The sequence below is a fragment of the Heliconius melpomene genome, chromosome 8 (assembly GCF_056956725.1).
Source record: "Heliconius melpomene rosina isolate 202511_hmr_F chromosome 8, ASM5695672v1, whole genome shotgun sequence".
Classification (NCBI taxonomy): domain Eukaryota; kingdom Metazoa; phylum Arthropoda; class Insecta; order Lepidoptera; family Nymphalidae; genus Heliconius; species Heliconius melpomene.
Genome location: NC_140396.1, coordinates 2,932,003 through 2,953,995, shown reverse-complemented (window position 1 = coordinate 2,953,995; position 21,993 = coordinate 2,932,003). Strand labels below are relative to the sequence as shown.

General features: G+C 33.8%; 1 protein-coding gene across 4 annotated transcripts in view; it reads right to left on the bottom strand.

Moving 5' to 3' along the window:
- Window positions 1–1,399: 1,399 nt before the first annotated feature.
- Window positions 1,400–21,993, bottom strand: part of pros (homeobox protein prospero) — a 94,002-nt gene continuing 73,408 nt past the window's right edge. For all 4 annotated transcript variants that reach the window (XM_085189661.1, XM_085189662.1, XM_085189660.1 and 1 more), the window contains 2 exons: window positions 6,746–6,890; window positions 1,400–6,634 (listed from right to left, as the gene is read on the bottom strand). In XM_085189661.1, coding sequence (XP_085045787.1) covers window positions 6,455–6,634; window positions 6,746–6,890 — 325 coding nt within the window. In that variant the 3' untranslated portion in view covers window positions 1,400–6,454. The remainder of the gene's footprint in view (window positions 6,635–6,745; window positions 6,891–21,993) is intronic.

Genomic DNA, 21,993 nt, shown 5'->3' with positions numbered 1-21,993 from the left:
TTTTTTATTAATGTTATTATTTTTATAAAATTAAATTATTTTAATAGATTTTATTTCTATATAGAACTTATTATCATAGTATTTCTACTGAGCTATTACGATATCAGCTTAATTTGTATAGCCTCGTGTATTTACATTTTTTTCTTATAAAAAATAAAAATAACTATTATAATGAAGTGTCCATCTATAGATATAGAACAGATACCCATAGATATATCTCATTCATTAATATATCGTAGATAACGTTCTCTTTTAAAGAAAGAAAAATCAATTCTAAAGTATTCAATTGACCCGGTTTCGGGAAAATCCTCAATCATCTTTTCATTTTAAGTTTTGGCGATTTCCTTTCGTCAGAATCGAGGCTTATTCTTATTGAACTGAAAAATTATTCGTTTCAATCTTCGTATATAATAGAGGTGTTGAGGTGGAGCATTTTTTAACGTGTTGACTGGCGGAACTAAACTCCGAGCTTTGCCTCGACGCTAGAAAGAAGAAATAAAAATATTAAATATTTCATTTCCTCGATTGGGAATCGAAACAACAACCTATCGCGTTTGTGATCCTGCACCACGACTTGCTTCGATCTTTATGATCCTTTGGAGGAGGGTAACTAATAGTGGGCGCTGAAAAGCTGATATGATGATGATGACGATACATACACAATTAGAAGTGCAATAGCAGTACCTACTACCTATAAATTTACAGAACGAAAAATACTTACTTTTATAAGCAAAAATGTTTTTTCTTACATTTTTTTTTAATGTAATAAATTTAATAAAGAAGTGTTTTTTTTATCAAATATTAGAAATTGTAGAAATATTGAGAGACGAGTTTGATATTTGATATGATAATATTGAGAGAGACGAAATTGTAGAAATATTTGTCCATACCAGCTTACCATTATATTTTTTATTAAAATTTTACCAATATCTTTATGATTCAATAGTATTAAAATCGCTTAAAAAAAATATTTTTGTTCCTAAAAAATATGCATCGTTAAAGTAACATCATATACAATGAGAACACTATATATATTTTTTAAAAAATCAATTGCTTACTATTAAAAAAATGTCTATTTGGTTTATTTAATTGTACCTATATTTTATCTTTTTAATAATTTAGAACGGTACATTTTTAATAATAAATGATTTTATAAATGTTCAAAATCATTACATTTAAACTTATACTGTTGGAGTTCCCTATACCTAGTATCTATATATAAAAAAGTTTTTTAATTACAACTAGCAAATTAATCAATAATTAAAAAAATCATATCAGTAATCGTTTTCTTATTAATATTACCTATATTTTTTAAATGTCAATATATTTTTTTAAATATCAATCCTTAGATTAGGGTTTTGAGGAAAGTGAACACCAGGTATATAAATAAAAGACAATATTCAAATAAAAGCTTAGCTTTATTACTCGTTATATTCACGAAGAAACATCCCTCAGTGGCATCAACAAGTCTCCATGCTGACTGACATGACTGACTGTACGTCTAACTTTATATTTAAAATTCCATCAAATTTCATTTAATTTTGTAACAGATTTTAGAACCGCCAATTATTATTTCCCAATACATGAATGCAATTCGCAACAATCTATCGGTCTTGGGACCTCTAGATTACAATTTAGATATATTTTGTTTTCCACATAAGTTCCACTTTATTTCTAAACACCAATCAGTGGTTTCCTAAACATTCACGGACAAGGACACACGCTCGTAAATTATAAGCATTATGACAATGTGATAACATTAAACTTGTATTATTAAGAATCGTTATAATTAATATAGGTTAGGTTAGTTTCGTGGTTATTAGGTACTCTTGTCTGAGGCCCACAGATTACAATAGTGCCGGCTACCAGCCTTCCTAAGACAGTTACCAAGGAATCGTTTGCATTGTTCATTTTTGTTTTTGTCACTTTTCACCTTAAAAATTGCCTTTAAAGTTAATATTTTTACATCCAGAACCATATAAACATATCTTTTTTAGTCATTTATATATTTTTTTTACCTATATAACTGGTCGGCCACGCTGCTTCCCTGCGCGCGCGACGTTCAACTTTTTATTTACAAATGTTTAATGTTCCTAAACGTTTAATATCCGATACTATTCTTAAAATTAAATACAAAAAACGCATGACAATCTAAATTTATCTAATGTCCGCTTTTGTCATCGCTATAATTTACCAAATTTTGATTTTTACACCAACTTTAGAAATATTCAATACAAAAATACTCTTTTGAATAAAATTTTATACACGACTCATTTATATGGTCGGCGCGTGGGTAGGGGGGCAGCGTGGGCGCCTCGAAAGAAAAGCTTTGAGCCTCCTAACCTTAACATCTTGAAATTTGTACTAAATATATCGAAAACGAGCGGACGCGGCCCCGAGTCACTTAGCCGAAATGCGAGGATATCGAAAATAATGCCTAAACCCTAGTCAATTTAGTTCTCCTTAGCAACACTCCGTGCCTTATCCGTGCGTGGATAAAATACGTAGTGCCGTTACTAATTATTTAATTAATTAATTTTGTTCGTTAATTTTGTATCTAATTTTATCACCGTCGACCGCGTCCGCTCGCTGTAATTTACAAATATACCATACGAAAGGACTTACCAAAATATATGAACAACATAACACAGTCGGGAAAACTCTAGAATAGTAGAACAGAACATGTGTCACTGTTACGAATGAAGACCACAAGGATATTTGAAATTGTTTGTATTTTGTAACTACTAGATAAATACTCTGTTATACAAAAATTATGAGCGCTCTAATCTCAAGAACTCTGTGTTATGTTTGTTTGACAGATAATAAACATTAAACAAAACCAAGCGCCCAAGCTATCTTACTTAATACTTACTGATAAGCATCGGCAGTATTTGGTTTCTGATCCTAATAGTACATCCGTGCTCAATTTTGACATATTTTTTTTTATACGATATTACAAACGAATGATACTTATTTTATAACTACCTAATTTTTCAGTATTTTTCTTACTGATTTTTTTAATTTTTCGTATAGAAAAGTTGATACAGCTATTTGGTACATCTAAATGTTTTCTAATTCCAAAAAATGAAATGCTACACAATAGAGTCTACTACAATTTCCAAAATTTAGGAACCATAATACCCAAACGTGAAACCAAATATATTATTCATATAGATAGATACATATATTGTTTATTTTTTTTTATAATAAATTTTGAAAATAATTAGATATTAATTTCATTTTACATCGATATTCCAAACATTTCGTAGACGGATTCGAAAATACTAAAAGTGTAAAGGAAAAACATTAGATACAATTTTTTTAAACTTAAATAAACTATCATCTAGATAATCGATACAAACTGTCAAAACAATCGAGTTGACAATCGACAAAAGGACATTTTATAATCTACAATACATATATAGTTACAAACATGAGCTCTAAAGTCACACCGAATTTTGTACTTTATCTGTGGGTCAGCCCCTCGATCACTGTGGACTTCATATTTCGATGTTCACATATTAAATTTGAATCTTTACAATTAATTTTAGAAAAAAATTGTCAATCGATAACTATAAATGATACGAAAATCGATTAAACAACATCGGCTCGATCGTATAATATATATCCGTTGTGGTCTTATTGCTGCTGCACAGTGTTAAATCACTCAGTATAAAATCCGGACAACACAATCACTAAACTTAAGTTACATTATAATTTATCACGTTTATTTTTTACCTTGCCAAAAATATATTTCAAAAGAACGGCTCCAAGTATCTGTAAATTACGGCATGTCGGTTGAATATTGTAGATGGGAAATCAATATGTTTCTATTGTAATATGTGTGTGTAGCCTGCGCTTAATAGAGGGTATTTACGAAAAAATCTACGGAGAGAACGGACTCTTTACTTACTATACAAGGAATTATATAAGTTTACCGAAATGGAATCACGTCTCAGAGCTAAGAACTGATACGGTCAAATCGACGTTTATTTTATTATGGAGTTCCTATAGTAACATTTAGGTTACAAGCTTTAAGTGTTTCCTAGCTCTGAAATGCAACAGTTAATGGCAAGAACAAAACAAGATAACATTAACAAAATACAATTTTAACACAACATGGAACGATTCTCGTTCTCGAATAAGCCCTGCGGCGACTGCGTTCACAAACCGACGACCAACGTGAATGAGGAAAAGTAACCTGGGCTATTGCTCTGAAGGATTGGCTGTGTGGAACACCCCAAGGTGTTGAGGAAAGAAATTCTGAACTGAAAACCTGCGATTCGAAAGGGGGGAGGCTGCGTGTATAATTCTATGTGTCGATGTCTCGAAGGTATCATGTCATCACTCTCAAACCTAACCTGAACTACTCTACACCAGTCGACGCCTGGTCCATCCTAAACTGAGGTACTCTTATATTATTGTAATAGTTCAAATGGTTACAAATGAAACGTTAACAAAGTGTAATCCCAAATGAAAAATGCTTACACTTGCTTAGCTAGGGCCGACCGCCCGCCCGCGCGGTGCCATACCCGAAAATCAAGATGCTTAAAATTCCCTCCAATTCCGCAAATCAATTCACAATTGCCGTTTGTCTATTGAGCCTTAAGTAAATACCATTAGCGCTAAGATAGTTTTACTCGATTATCATCTCATTTGTATTAAAATTAGTGTTATTTATATACATGTCGCTATACATCTCTGTACAACTATCTATCTTATTGTGTAATCTATTTAAGAAGCGATAAAAGATAAAACATGGTTTGGTTTCCTGTAACTGAGGATGTGAAATTAAAAAGATTCCGCGTGGCGGGTATGGCGGTCGGCTTCTACACGTTATAACAAATACATCAAGATATACGGCGCACTCGAGCTCGCGGCCGAGCGTTGTTCCAGTGTGGACTTTGGTTCCCGGAGGTTCCCTGCTGCCTGTCCTTCGGCGACAAGCCTCGAATACACCGCGCTACATATATCTACGAATGAAACTAAGTATTCTTCTATAGTATAATAGTAATGTGTGTATGTATACTGTACGTTCGATACGGCGCTAGGGCGGCGCGCGGACGTCGCGCGACGACTTCGGTTGGGCGGAAAGTTCTATTGAGGGCCCTTTCTATTAATTTCTTATTTATTTTTTGTAAAAAATCAACATTTTTTGAAGGCACTTCTGATCGGACGAGGTGGCCCAGTGCGATTGTGTGTTGCTTGTTGCCAAATTGTTTGTCTGTAATTTAGTAACTGGTATATCTTTTTGATAAATTTCTGTCTATTGCTGCTGCTGCCTTCAACTATTGCTCAGATTTGGGTTCCGGAAGATGTCTATTACAGGAGAGAGTCGTCACGAGGCGTCCACCTGCGGAGCGCGCGCGTCACTACCTTAAACATAATTATCTCGACGGTAAGTAGAAAAAGAATGCCAGTAGAATACGCTGTGTGGTTATATAGGATTAAAGATATATTATTGAAAAGATTTAACGGTCTCTAAACACGTGACTATTGTATATTTTCGAAAATTAAATATGTGAGTGTTGCGCACGCCCCGCACTAGCACTGCAGTGTTGCCCGCGCATATTCGGAATATAATATTTATCTAACGAATAAACTTAACCCTATGTCCGTTGCGGCGTTCGCGGTGTTCCGGACCAACTGAAGAGTGCCGAACGATGCCGAAATATGTAAAATACAACATAGGATGTTTACAATAATCAAAACTGAAGATGTTTAAAAATTTTCGAATTTTGTGTCTGTTAATCTTTATTCTATTGAAAAACGTCTGCACGAACAAATACCCGGCTATCAGTATAAAAATAACATTTAAATTCTTTGTTTGTGGATCGAAAAATAACCCTGCTCTATTGTACTAAATACTATGGTTAACGTTAATTATTCCTAAAATAATGATGACGAGGTAAAGGTTGACAATTGTTGGCGACGCGATGCGCCAAAACTGAAACATTACGGGATATTAACAAACCAAAAAGAAACATGCTCCAAAGGTCCAGGATAAGGAATGGGGGGGAAATAAAAATCAAATAAAAACAACGTAACATTCAAAACTTAAGCAGTTAAATATATTAATCGTTTTTTCCCTTAAATAATAAATCAATAAATGATTTTAAGATATACATAACTATAAAAACCATTTACGATAATACTTAATAATATAATAATAATTATATATAGCGAAATATATTATGTGCAGAAATAAAATTCTAGGTGACTTAAATTTTCTCTTACTCATATAACCTAATGAATTTCCTAGTAGAGCGCTGTCGCCGCTCGACGTTCAACGTACAAATTTTTTTAATAATTTAATTAAACTTTTTTTTTTATTAATAATTTTGAATCTGAAGGCCTAAATGCGAGTGTCGTAAAATTTTGGTGTGCGAAACGATCGTCCAATGGATTTATAATTTTGTTAGCCGAAAGTTTTTTATTCCGTCGAGTCGTTACTTCACTCCAGCTGTTCAAGGAAGTTCGGCGACTTGAAGTACTCGGGCACGGGGTCGTCGAGCCGCGAGATCACCTTGTAAATAGATTTTTTCCAGCTCTGCTCGGCGTCCTTCCCGCCTTGGATCGCGCGGAAGAACTCCCGAAGAGTCTGTTCAACCACGTATCGGAAGTTTGGTGGAACCTGGAAAGAGAAGATGCTTGGTTATTTCCTGATCAGAAACTATACAGTCAAGACCAACTTGACGTCATAGAAAAACTTAAAAAATCATTTCTATGTATTTTAGATACTTACTTCGATGTGGTTATTTCTGTTATAGTGCAAGTTAAGCACTCTATATAGTTCTGAGTCGCCAGCGACGTGTAGGTCGTCCGCCGTCTTCAACCCCTCGCTTATGGCTTGCCTCGCGTACTTCTCCATTTGTATATAGTAGAATTCTCTGCAACAAAAAAAAATTGTTAGATTTTTATTCCGCACACATAGCAGAGTAGGCAGAGGGAACCTGGGAAGCCAGTGTTAAGACACTCCAATCTAATTAAGAAATTTTAGTTCCTACTACTAATTTTAGTTCTTTCCACCGAATTCTGGAGGCAATACGTTTCGAGTGAACCCAACGCCACTCTTTTCTCGTTACCATAGGTTAGGAATGAAAATCCTCGAGTGGGGATTGAATCCACAAACTGTCACCCTTGTGCCCCTATGCTATGGATAGCCCCAATTATTAGTTCATAGGTAAAATTACCAATATTATAAGGAAGAAGTATGAATTTTAAATGACTTCAACTCGCTTTCTCATATTTAACGTCACGCCATCGACAAATCCATTCGAATTACAACATATTCGAGCATTGTACGGGCGCGAGGGAAGCTAGGCACCCGGAACTGAAGCGCGTTACGTGTACGCAGACCCACCTGCCGTGTGACACTTCACGTCACAATGAAAATATAAAAAGCTCTCGAAAGCTGTCGAGGGCGGAGAGGATTTGATTAGTCATTTTCACTCAGTCCGCTTGTCGCATCTCGCTATCTTCGCTTCGCTTCGCTTAGGAGAGCGGATCGAGAGTCTCGCGAGGCTAATTACTTACGAGTTCGCATTCAGACGGGCTAATTCAGTTTTTCGCGTCTCGTCGAGTGATGTGTTACTTTTGGAAAAATTGTTCGCTGTTTTATGTAGGGTTTAAGTTTTAATCTTTTTATTTCGACAAGTAGGTATATTTCAATTAAGTACGTTTCAAATTGTTCTGTTTTAAATTTGCTTATTAGTCTTTGGGAAAGAAATTAAAGAATTCAATTAGAAATGTGTTATTTGGGTTATTGCTTAGTAAGAGAATTCTGTCACTAAAAAAACAACGAGTAGAGAGAAAATACAAATGTGCCACTAAAAAGAAAACACAGTGGAGCACCGCAAAAATCACTCAATAGTCAGCTATCAATCGTGGATGATCTCTGAGCCACTCTCTCTCGCGAGCGCCCTCGAGCCTCTCTCTCGCACGCCGGGGTTTCTATTATTTTTTAATTGGTACTCCGCGAGAGATTGCAGCCTTACTAATTGAGTAAGTAAATGAAGTGTCTTAATAATTAGATGTCTTTTTAGCTAGTGAGAGGCAATGTGATGTTTAGGTACTCTAGTCTACGCCTAGGTGCTTTTTTTTTCCTAATTAGGGCTGGGGGTTGAGTTTTTACAGTTTTCAAAATAAATTTTCGTATCGATTGATGGTATTAAGAAGGCAATTTGTATTGGAATTGTGATATTTTTAAATATAACATATTATAGTTTTAATTAACTGAATTTGTTTGAGAAATATAGTGTTGATATTATATAATTATAGTTATTAAACATATCATAACGCCTAACCATATGTGTCGTTAATTGAAATTAACAATATTAATCGATTACTGATAACATTATCAACACATGTTGCTATAAACACTCTGGCACTTGGAAGAAGATGCTTCTCAAACCTTATGATCTCATCAAGCTCACAAGTATCTAACAACATAAAATGAAACGAGACCAATGACCTATGGAATTCCACTTAGAACTCACCGCTTATTTTCAGTAATAATTTTCAAAATTGCCTTCAAAACTCATAGTGAGAGAGTAAAGTGGCAGCAATACAAGTTCTAAGGTAATTTGTAAGCCATAGACGTATTCGTCTGTATCGCCTAGTGGTTGTTATATGCGGGCGCACTAAGTAGGCAACTCGAAAAGAAACTTCTGTACGGTACGTGTTCGAATATAAAAAACTAGCGGCCCGCTCGCGGCTACACCCGCGTGAACTACGTTATTATTAATTTCTGTCTCCATGACTACGTCCTAGTGACGTCTATGCAAAATTTGAGACTCCTAGAATTTGTAGTAACGAACGAAAAACAACCCCTTAGAAGTCGAATATTGCAAATTCCCGTCTTAGCGAGCACCTACGTCCTATAAGTAACTCCTATGCAAAATTTCTGATTCCTAGCACATGTAGTATCTGAGATTTCGTGATGAGTGAGTGACCTTTCGATTTTATATATATAGATAGATGTACCGACGAAACGAGAACCTCCTTTTTTTGCGAGTCGGTTAAAAACACGTGATACTCTACAATACAATCCGTAGTATTAAATTAAATGAAGTTAAAACAATATTGTTTCGCGATACATAAATTCGCAATTTTCAACTTGAAAGTGTTGACATCCATTTGGAATAAAAATGTGAATTAAAAACCGTTACTGTGGGAATCAGCTGTTGCTATTGTAAGCATTCGACTTAACGAATTTTGGTAATGCACTCGTTGAATGAAATTGCACCTTATTAAATGTTGATATGGTATATATTGCATTGCGTGTTAACAGCGCAAGTGTCGCGGATTTTTCAAACAATAGAACATTCCAAGCGAGTTATCATTAACACCAAGTTATTTTCGCTATTAAATATGCTGGAATAAAATTCAGTTTTGTATAAATGTAAGGAGCATTGTCTACGTATTTCTTAAGATCGCATCTTGCTACCTGAGGCGTCTTCAACCTCATTGTTCCATGGCAGTTGGTCTTTTTTGCAGAAGTTTCTTATATTCAGCTACTCAAATAAAATGTGAGGATGAAGGAAGTCTTTAGAGTCTGGTGGGAAGTTAAGGAGTATTGTTCGCGGGGAAGAAATTTTTCTTGCAATTAACAGAAAAATTGTTTTTGTTCAATTTAAATTTTGTTTTTGCATAGAAATAAATTGTTAATAATATGTTTTTTTTATTATTAAACTAAGATTACAATAGCTGCTAAACTTACGAGAGCAAAAAGAAAGAAGAAGAAGAAGAAGAAGAGCATCTACTTTGCTTCATATATGAAGCAGTTTACTAATATTCTCTGCAAAGCTTAATAAGTTCCCTTAACCCCAAGACAAACAACTTAAGCAATTCAAATTAATTCATTAAATACGTGTTCATTCAAGAAACCTTAAGTAGTAAATTGGCAAGACCGCACTGTAGGGGAAGAAAAAAATCTCGGCAAGTCTCGGCGCTAATGTCTTACGCTCCCCTCAAGAACATTCGATTCCCATGTGAACCAAACACCATAGACTTAAGAAGATAGGGGATCATTTCTTTTATAATAAAAAAAATATGCTTTATTTATTCAATAGAGAAAAACATTACAAATTTATATAGGAATGTTATAATGGAGTCTCATTTGCAACAAAGTTAAGCATCTATGATAAAAATAACGACATCTTCGCGCAGTACGTAATTCAAGCCACTAGAGGGGTTTCTCATGCGATCTGCATGCAGGCGAAGTCGCTAATTGTAAAACAAAATATAACAAACCGCGACTCAAACTGTAACGAACATGTCGTTTTGATAGTTTTTTGTAGAAATTATCATTAAAAAAAAATTAGCTTCACGCTGCATCCCGCACACAGCAACGTAGGCAGAGAGAACTTAGTGTTAATACACTCCGTTCCCCACTTTCCGTCGAATTTTGGAGCCATTGCGTATATAAATTTAGATAAATATTTCATTTCTTCGAGTGTGGTCGAAACCCACACACGTTAAATTCTCAAATTACTTCCTTCTATGTTTAGTTAACTTTCGGATTATTGAATATAGGTAATTCCCCATAATGTTTCGTAACTAAGATATGTCAAGCATAAGTAATAATATAAATATTTTTAAATTTCTCTTGACCATCTAGAAAAAAAAAATATTTGGATATTACATACCAATTTAAATAATATATAAAGAAATTATCGCAACTTGTCGCGTCTATACGTTTTAAAGTCTGTAAATTCTCGATTTACCTAAGACGTTTCTCCGAGGGGACCCACTCATTGTTCTTTTTCTTTATTGTTGACTCGTTCAGTGCGAATACAGGGTTATATTATCCTAAACCCGATTTGTGACTTACTGCAACCGTTATTTTATTATACTTAGTTTTGTTTAATTCTTTAAAAATGCATCCACTATCTATGTCAACGTTAAATGTTTTTTTTTTCATAATTCAACAGATAAAATATAAGATGGACGAGATATAATTATAATGTTTTTAGACAGACTAAAAAATAACAATATTAAATATTTTACAATGATTTAACCTATTTGCAATAAAAATAGCGATAACTAGATAATAAATAAATGTTGTAATTATTTTAGAATTTTTATTAACTTCATTGCCTAATTCGAAATTATATAGTAAAAAAAAAATATAATAATAGATACTTCTTTATTCTCCCTAAAAAAGATTAATAACAATTAGAAATTTAACTTTAGTTAAATAAGTATTATATATACTATAATAAGAATAGCTGTACTATTCTTAGTTTTATCTGTGCCAGAGTGACGTATTGACAGTTATACCGTTTCTTATTTATGTGCCGCCTGCAATGCGGGCGAAGTGCTTGCTTTTTAAGTGGGCAAGAACCTCTGGCATACTGATCACCGATTTAATATACTTTTAACATAATTCTATAGACCATCGTGGCGTAGGGGCACAAGTACTGGCTGTAACGCGACGGTTGTGAGTTCAATCCCCACTCGAGGGAATGAATTATTATTTCTTAATATTTTCAATTCTTCGCTCTGGCACTTAAACAAAAAGCCCGGCGTTCAGTTCCCCCACTCAACGCAATGTCTCTAAAAAATCGACGAAAAGTGGGGAACGAAGTGCCTTAACACTAGCTCTCTGCCTCTGCGTGAAGCTGATTTATTTTAATATTATTCTATGCTCATTTTAATTTAAAATAATATGATATAACGTGACCATGTTATCGTTTATAGCGAGTGTAGGTAGAGGATTATAATGATGACATTCCATTATCTAATTGTATGCAACAATGTATGTGTGTACATAAGTTTATAAATTTTATATCGAGTTCAAAAATGTTTATAATATATCTCAAACTTAAATGAAATCGCATTTCTTATTTTTTCGCTATTATTACGCTTGAAAAATCTATATAACCAAATAAACATTATAATAGAGTACAGTGGCGGGACGTAATTAAAAAAAATCTTTCAAAAGTAAGCAATCCAAAATTTAGAATCGAATCCACGATCGTTTCGTATAAAAACAGATATTTTTCGACTGAGCCACAATGGAATCAATTATCAATAAGAATATAATATTTTTTTAGTCTAGGAATCTAGTGTCAAGACACTCTGTTCCTATTAAGACACCTCTCTTCAAACTTTCCGCCAAATTCTGGAGCCATTGTATCTTGAGTAGCGGAACTCGATCAGAGCGTGAATATATTAAATAGTTAATTTCTAAATCGAACCCACGACCATACGTCACGAATGCCCTCAAACATTATTAAAAGAACAACATAAACTTTCAACATTTTAATAAACATTCTCAAGCAACTACCCCCCAATTCAATACACATTCAATATCCTACAAAATACACTAAATACAGATATAACCATATAACTAAAACTAAATACAGGTATAACCATATGAACTAAAAAGGGGTGAGCAACATTTAGTTCAAAACTGAAAAATAGTTTGCAGACATTACCTAGTGATTTCACCAAACACTCATTTCGATCGTTGCCAAATACAATGGTTATTAAAACCTGATGCTCGGCTCATGATATGGGGAGGTATTAAGCTATATACATCCATATACTGTAGGTATAGGTAGTGGGTAGTGTTCTCTACCTACTCTGTGTCTGTGAGAGTGGACGCCGTCCAGCTTTCCTAGAGCACGCCAGAATGAGTCGACGAGGTAGAGTAAGGAACGTTTTAGAGGATTTTTTTTTATTTTTTCTTTATTCTTATTTTTGTATTATTATGGTGCTTTTATTATAGTTTTTTTATATTAATTGTTTACTTTTTATATAGATACAAATTGAAGAAATTAATAATAGATATTAATTTAAATGCTTGTAATGAGAGCAAATATGAATTATTATTAATTTAAATTAACTAAACGATATATAAAAAAAAAGAAATTACCGTTACAATAAAGAAAACCAATTTGTTATTTAAAAAACGTGTAAAGTTTACTAGTAGGAGCGCGCCGCCTCTATATTTTTGTTCTCTGTGCAAAAGTCGCACGGCACTGTGCACACATACACGCGGCGCACACATAGGCGCGAGTAAAAGCGAGTAAACTAATACCGGGCCGGATTAATGCTTCAGTTAGTGAAAAAACTTTTTTTCAGACTGCGCCGTCCGACACAGGGCCGCACTCAGACAAAGTTCAAAGGAAAAATTATTAAGTCATGCATTATTACGTAATATGAAACGTTATATTATAATAATATGGTTGACGTTTTGATATTGTGAAATTATCATTTTTTTATGTAAATTAAGCGAAAAATGGCTAAAATAGTTGTTTGCACATTGAAAATAACATTATTTTAAAAGGTTGATAATAAAACCGAATAATGCATGTCGTAAGTATATCGAACATGCGGGCTGTAGACAATAATAATCTATGCCTGTATACTCAACGGCAACTTTCTCGCGAATAACTTTGTTATCTTGTAACGGAAAATACAATATTGGCACATACCTACCGTCCTCGTTTAGTTACTAAGTGTTAACCAATTTAGGTTTAAATATGACCTACAAGGAAATTAAGACGACAGAATTTGATAAAACTAATTATTAACTCCAAGATTTCCTTAACAACGCATAATAATAATAATATAGGAAAATTTATTAAAATGATAAAGGATTAAATTAAATAGTTATATTATCCTCGATCTGAACAGAAATAAATTAATTATAAATATTAATATAATTAATTGAACGATGTGTATATGTTGTGTAAGTAGTAGTATATCAGGGATAAGCAAGGCAGTGTATTGAAGCAAAGTTAAAAGTCCGCCTCCGATGGCGAATGCGGGCCTGGCTAATGACTCCCTCCTAGCTGACCTGCCTCTGTCTTGTACCCCACGCTTCAAAAGTTCAGCTCATTTGAGTGCTTGCGGAGATTTTATTACCCCCAACTATACTCGGTATTAAAATTTTGAAAAAAAAGGGGTTGAGCAGACGCGCGTTTAAGAGCCGCATAAAGCTGACCGTTCGCGGTTACTTGATTTCAGGATTAGTTCGCTAATTACTGTTTTGAGACAGTTTCAAAAACCAGACGGTTCTTTATTTTTATTCGTCCGCTCGCTTCGTTTATTCCGTTAAATATAATCAAAAAAGATGCATCCCGTTGTCAACTCATAAAAAACTACCGCTTTGAAATGTCGAATTTTAAACACAGTCAATACTAGCAAACATTACGTTTATTTGCAAACAGATAATAAATATTTCAAAATACAACAGATTAAATAAACTAATAATATTGTAATGCAACTAGAAATACTGGCCGTTGATAAATAAAAATTATGTATCTGTGTAAAAAAGTTCAATAAATACGAGGCAGATGCGCGTATGTCATATAGATTTGTTTATCGCGGCGAATAGTAATCCGAGAATATGTTTTAATATGAAGGGTGTTGATCACGTGTCTAACAATAATTACTTTAGTGTTGCCAGGCGTCATTACGTCAAACCGCCTGCTTGCCACCGCATTTTCAGTTTTACTCAAGTTATTTCCCCAGGGTTCTTGTCATTGCCATTTATTACTAAGATTTCCGTGGCACGAGTTTTTACTTGAACTTATAATAAGTATTTTTCGCGTATACACCGCGGGTGATCATTTCATTCCCGCACAATGCGTCGAACCGCAAAATGTTAGTATTGTCTGAAAAGCAATCGCGGCCTTTAAAAATCGAGCTCAAATTGATATTTCGATATGGCAAATATGAGAAAAAAAAAGATAAAAAATTGGTCAATAACAAATAATTTGAGCTAAATAACAATTGTTTTTTTCATATCATTATCTTTTGTCCTTGTCGTATCCTTCTGTCTTCGCTGACCACTATCGTTAACAGCGGAAGTCGAGCGCTGGCGCAACCTTATCTCCGTTGGAATGAAGTAAGCCCAACCAATCAGAAAAGATCTCTAACACTTGTACTATCTTATATCGTTCGTTTGTTTAACAAGGCTTCGGCGGGTCTAGTAAGGCTGGACGACAACAAAGACAAATAATTATATACCTAGTACTATATTGTAATGTTTTATAATTTTAATTGGATATTTTATGCGTCTTTGTTATATAAAGTATGTTATTGTTTAAAGTACTTTGATAGCGCGATTTTTATTACTCACTCCTGTCATCTCAATATAATTAACTTGCAACAGCTTACATACAAAATAGGCAACGCCTTAGATATTCTTCCAATATTACTTTACAACAATACCGAAAAGAAATTGTATGGTGATAGTTAAAAGTATAAAGGCGCGGCATAGGTTGTATTCACATGGGAAATTATCCAAGTGCCATAACTAAACAATGTCTCTGACCCCGCCCTAAGATATTATTGATTCATAATATTAATTATTAATAAAAAAAACAATTAACTATAGATAATCAATATAAAACAATCTTGATATATTATCTGTCGTTTGTGTTTTTACGACATTAAAAACGAGAATATAAGAATGACAGATTATATTAAAAATAAATTACTAATTGTATTTATGGGAGAACAATTTAAATTCACAAATTAAATTATCTTAAATTTGAAACAAAATGCAAATATGACAAAACAATAAACTTCTTTAATTCACATATTAAAAAAAAATGTCCGTCCCTAGCTTATCTCTTGGCAGCTATCTAAATAAAAAAAAAAGTCGCGTGACGTCCAAGTTCCCGCCCAAAACTCGTGTGTCGTGTCATTAGAAGTGTATTAAGGTTTTTAAGGCAGAGACTAATGAAAGATAGCCGCACCCTCTCCTTAGAGACCGCGGGAAGGTGCGCCTAGTTCAGGGGAACTAAGCAAAATGTCCAACAATATGGTAAGAAATAAAGGAATTTATTAAATAGAAATAAAATTTGAACTAATAATAGAATAATAAAGATCTTATTGATATTTTAACTATTAAATTAGGCCTATACTCTAAGACGATGCTAAGTGTGTGTTTTTAAGCTGTGATATATTTACATTTTAACATTACGAAAATTATATTATAATTAATTTTGATTAATAGCATATGAAGAGCCACCTAATAATTCGATACAAGAGACTCACGGGGTGTGGGTTAGGGTAATTAAAAACGAAATGCCCCATAAGACAAGATAAGGCAGGGTCGGAAGAAACCTCCACTTTTCTAATTACGCTTTCATTAGTTGATGGATGCCTTACTCATCGTTTGTACTTACATATTACGTTGTTAGTTTGTCTTCACTCACAATGCTACTAAGAAAAACTTAAATTTGACCACAAATTTGTATTTTACGTAAAAATGAAAAAAAAGGCTTTTATTTGTATAGTCCACATTTAACATCTTACACATATTTCCATTCGTATGTATATCTATGCCAAAGCAACCAATGAGCACTGAACCCCCCAAGCGTTTCGCACAGTACGAGATAAGGGAAAAAATATTTTTTGTTCCTCAAAATAGACCGTGCATTTTCATATTTTAGCATAAAAAAATAAAGTAGGCCACTAGATAACCGGCGCATCAAGCCCCTCACATCGCATATTTCTTGATTACCGCGATAAGTACCGCGCCTTGCGTGTTTTAATTATATTATTAACGACATGGCCGCCGAAAGGTTCATATTTTATATAGCAATGATATGTAAATATTTCAGCCTCGCCCCGTCCCTATTAGGAGCTTAGTTGCGTGCGTGAAAACTCTAAAGTACAGAAAAGACACGTTACGCAGAATTTAACGCCGACGCGAGATTCTTCGGAAGTAATGTTCTGGTAACTTCAAACACTTTTGTTGACGTACAAATGGATTTTTTTTTATATATTCTCTTTCATAAGACGCGAGAGCTGAAGTGAGGTGTAATTAGCAGCTTTTTAGAAGGAAAACTACTCATAAGCTTCCTCGAGAGGGTCGTTAATTACTGGAGGTGCTCGTATGAGCGTGGCGCGCTATAAATGGCCGGCCACTTGCCGCCCTAGCCGCGCCAGGCCTTATTAAAAATGTTAACACGTAAATTAGACTTCACGCTTGTAGAGGATTAGGTAACCAATTAAATTTTAGAAGCAAAACAAACAATGGAAGGCGAGTTCAGTCGTACACGGTAAGTATTAAATCACGGCAACCAGTAGGAAGTAGCAACCCCCAGCCTAGATATGCTCTAGGTTTCTTTTCACTCGGATAACATTTAAAGTGTTTCAATTTCAATATTAAATTGCTCGCTAAGTTTGTTTTTTATTAAATTACAAAAAAATTAAATATTGAACTAAATGTGTACGTGCGAGTTAGCACGGTAAGTTAAAAAGGCATATCAAAATTGCGACGTAAGGTTTGCGTTTCCGTTACCGACTGTGAGAGTCCTTGCGTACGAGAGATTTTATTCTCAGTTGGATTAATTAAAATATTCACATTTTATTTAAGTAATTCTAATTAGTGTTGAACTTATTACTTTGTACGATTCGTGGTTCGGTTGAATGAATAGCGATTTACCTTAGGTAATTGTGGTTCAAATGGAAACGGGAAAAAATGTAATTAAATTGTATAATAGGAGATTTCAGTTTAAAGGAGGACAGTGAGTGCCGTGCGTGGGGAGCACGTCGCGTCGTCTCTATAGATGGTGCTAAAAGGTTTGAGCCTCGGTTAGTCTAAGTGGAACCCCTCATCAGGCTAGTTGGACGTGTGTAAAGATTAATTGGAGTATTTCCATTCTAACAATTTACCTTCGCTGACGGGCCGGCCGTAGACCACTTCCGACTTAATTAAGCGAAATAAGTTAAGCGAAACGTTCGTAATTAGCGCTATCGTCGCCAGCTAATTCTACGAGTGACTCTTTTGTTTGCACGGCTGCGTTTCTTTGAGGCGTGCGCCAAAAGAATTTGTCTTTGCATCGACTTTTGAAGGATGTTTATTTTGTGCACAGCCAGTGAAGATTCTGGAGTTCATTTCGAAAACTTCGTCAGCGTCAACTTTGTCAGCGGGGAAATGTTATAGTATTTACTCATTGCTGTCTGTCTGTCTATCTAATTATCTATTAAGATTTTATTATAATTTTAGTTTTCCATACAAAAAAATATGTTGGATAGATTTAAAAACTTTCGAGTCTAGTTTGTTTGGCACTCAAAAGACTAGAGAAAACGGCTTAAGGCGACAAACCGTCTAAAAGACAAGGAGCTCTCGCCGGTAGGGCCCTCACAGCGAGTACGTCAACAAGTGGCCAGTTGTGCGCCGTCTTTGCTCCTTCAATATCAATGTATGCTCTACACTACGTTTTTAAAGATTTTTACAAGCAAAAAACTAGATTTTTTCGCTTTTAGTTGGTGTTGATGGGGATATTTTTAAGGGTTTTTATTAAAAGAGAACTAATGAAATATAAGTAACAGTGTTTGATTACATTTAGCTTCACGCTGTATCCCGCACACAGCAGGGTAGGCAAAGGTCACCTAGTGTTAAAACACTCCTTTCTCGAATTTCCGTCAAATTCTGCAGGCATTGCTTGTTGAGGTAGTGGAATCCAACAACACCCTGCTTTACCAGAGTGAAGAAATGAGAATATTAAATATTTCATTTCCTCGAGTGAGGATCGAACCCACCTGCCCCATCTGCCCCCGTACCTCGACTGGCCTCGTAATATTTATTTTAATGTATAGTAAAACTTTAATAGCATTATTAAAATGCAATTCGATATCAACAATAATAAAATTAGAAACAAATATTTTCTTTATCAGCAACCATTAATGTTGTAAGTGCACACGCTAAAATGAATAGGCGTTAATTTTGTGAACATGTTTTTATGTTCCCAATAGCTCATTAACATAATCTTTAAAGTTATTATAATTAAAATTACGATAAGGGTATACACAATCATGGCTGCCTAATCATAAATTATTTTTTACTTAAAATACAAAATTTAAATTAAATGTTATTTAAATTATATTAATTAGAACAAATGATTTGATTTGCAATGTATATAAATATTATTTTATTTGAACTGTAATATTATTTATTTGAGGCCAATCAGTAGGCCAGGCCAGGCCAATTTAGTAGAACCGAGTGGTCGAGGGTTCGATCCACACTCGAGGAGATGAAATATTTATTTAGATTTATATTTCCATTTTAGTTTTGCCACTAAACACGCAATGCTTCCAGAATTCGGTAAAAAATGGGGGACGGAGTGTCTTAACTCTAGCTTCCCTCTGTATACAGCACGAAGCTGACTTAATTATAATATTTTCTAATAAAAAACGTTTCGTAGTTATTACTTTAAATGGTCAATTTCCTTTGTTTGTCCATTTGAAATGTCTAAACATAGAACTACAAAGATTTACTGCTAAATAAACTTGTCATCGGTTCCATTAAGGGCTGTGTACAATCGTCTATAAATTTAAAACCTCATCAATTCGTCTTGGACACCTTGGCGTAATTGCCCCCCATGTAGTGACCCTCACCCTTTCAAGTTACTAATATTTGTAAAATGTTTTGCATCTTTTTTAAATATTTTTTTTATTTGTTTTCAAAATCTAAAATTAGTTAAGTGGGGAACAGAGCGTCTCAACACAAGGTTCCCTTTGCCTACTCTGCTGTGTGCGAGGTATAGCGCGAAGCTGTTTTTTTTTTAATTCTAAAATAAATAGCAGAAGAATAACAGAATTAGATTAAGGGAAGTTCATAAAAATAACAATGAATAAGAATAGAATTTTCTTTAACGGTACGAACTATGACATATTAGTATCACATACATAAGTCAAAGTAAAATTAGTTTCGAATATGTTCATATATAACTTAAAAGTCGTACTTTTAAATTATAGTAAGATTCCTCATAAGCATATGCCTTATGCATAAGCATATCCTCATAAGCATATGCCATATGCCTCATAAGCATATGCCGTCTATTACTTTGTACGCCAATTTGAACCGATTGCATGTATTTTAAAATATCATTAATTCTTGTTGGACACCTTGGCTTGTAATTGCCTTCCGTGTGCTGACCCTCACCCTTTCAGTTTTCCTTTCAGATGTTTATCGCAAGGAAATGGCCGTTTTCCGTCCACAATGCAACCATTAAGCGACATTACAAATGGGTCTAGTTGGGCTTCGTGTTTTCAACATTTTCTTTTATTTTTAAACATCTTAATCCACTTTTATTCGCCATAATGAGGAAAAAGCTTAAAGTTCTCTCATTATTTACTGTCTTTTATAAAAAAAAACAATTATAACAATACTCTTATAATAAACATAGTTAGTACGTGACTTGACGACGGAGATAAAATTAATTAGCATTTTCTTGCGGTTAAATTTTATACTTTGTATTTATAAATAAATATATCTTGAAATACCAGGAAAACCATTGTTGGAAATAATCAATAATTCCATGAAATATGTATTGTATGTAGTGTGGCGTGCAAGTGTTTAATATCTTATCAAAGCTTTTACCAAGTTTAGTTATTATCTGCCCTGATAAGGCTGGCTTGAGATATCACGACTACCCCATAGTGTAGGCTATAGATATATTAAACAATTGAAGTGCTAAATACATTAACGATTGTAACCTTAATATGTTTTATTAGAATTTTAGATTGCATTGCGTAATAATAAATGATAGTGTCAAGACACTGCGACCTCCGTTTATCGCTAGAATTCAAAGAGAAGAAAAGAGAAAAGAGAAAGAGGAGAATTTTACAAGAGCAGGATAATTCAATTGATTTATTCCCCCGATTGGGCATCGAACCCACAAAGCCGACTCCTGAAATATATATAAAAATAAGGGAACGACCCGGATCGAATATAACATATTGTGTATTATAACGATATCGATTGTCTCGATATTAAAGTTTGCGTACGTTTTAGAACAGTGCTAGGATATATAAAGAAGGGGGGAAGTGATAATATAAGCACTGGCTGTGGCAGGTGCCTCTTATCGATATGATAACGTGAAAATTAGTCGAGTATAAATCGATACTTAGGGAGTACTTTGTTGTTCAAGAAGATCATTTGCTATGATTTTTAAACTGTATAGATTTTTATTGTAAGCCTAGTGTTAAGACACTCCGTTCCTCATTTTCCGCTGATTTCTGGATTTGTGTTGAGTGACGGAATTCTACGCCGCGCTTTGCCTCGATCTGACACCAGAGCGAAGAAATGAAAATATTTAATAGTTAATTTTGTCGAGTGGTAATCGAACCCATATCCTATGGCGTTTGGCATCACAAATGGCATTTTGTAATAATTTATTTGTTCTACGATACTTTGTCGCCCTTTTCTTGCAAATTATAGGTTATATTTACTTCTTTACATTGAGTACGGAGAAGGCTGGTTATTACTTTTTTTCTTATTGTAAATTCTTTTAGATCTTTGACACTTACGTGGAATAATATTGCACAAAGAATTTAAAAATATAAAACTTTTACGTTATACTACAACGTTATTTAAGTTAGATAATAGTTAATTTAAGTTATAATAATTAATTATATTTAATTTTATTAACTTATTTTTGTTCATTTGACATTTATTTAATTTATATCAAAATAATATAAATATAGTTCAGATTATACGGTCGATCAAATCATCAAGGGCGTAACCCTGTTAGTTTTGTTTATTAGGAAATAGTGAACACAACCCTTCGTTTTGCGTACGGTAATCAAATAATAAAGGATTTGACTTCCAAATATTTAAGTTTAGCTGCTTTTTACCGCATAGCAGGAGAAAAATAACATAATTTCTTTCTAAAACATTCCGTTCTCCATTTTCTGTCCAATTTTCGAGTGGTAGTTTTTTAATGATATTCCCCTAAGTTCAGGTCGAACCCATAACCGTCGCGTTTGCTGAGCCACAACGGCCTAAATTTTAATCTTTAGCTCTAGTATATAACAATAGTTTCTTTAAGTGTTCCAATTGTTGAGAATATAGTTTAATCCAGAAGTTAATTTAATAATTACAGAAAGCTAGATTACTTAACGGTGAAATAAGATTACACTAAGTAGATATACCTTTAAGAGCCTTAAGACATTATTTAGAGGCTTTTTTATATATATATAAATATATATATATATATATATATATATATATATATA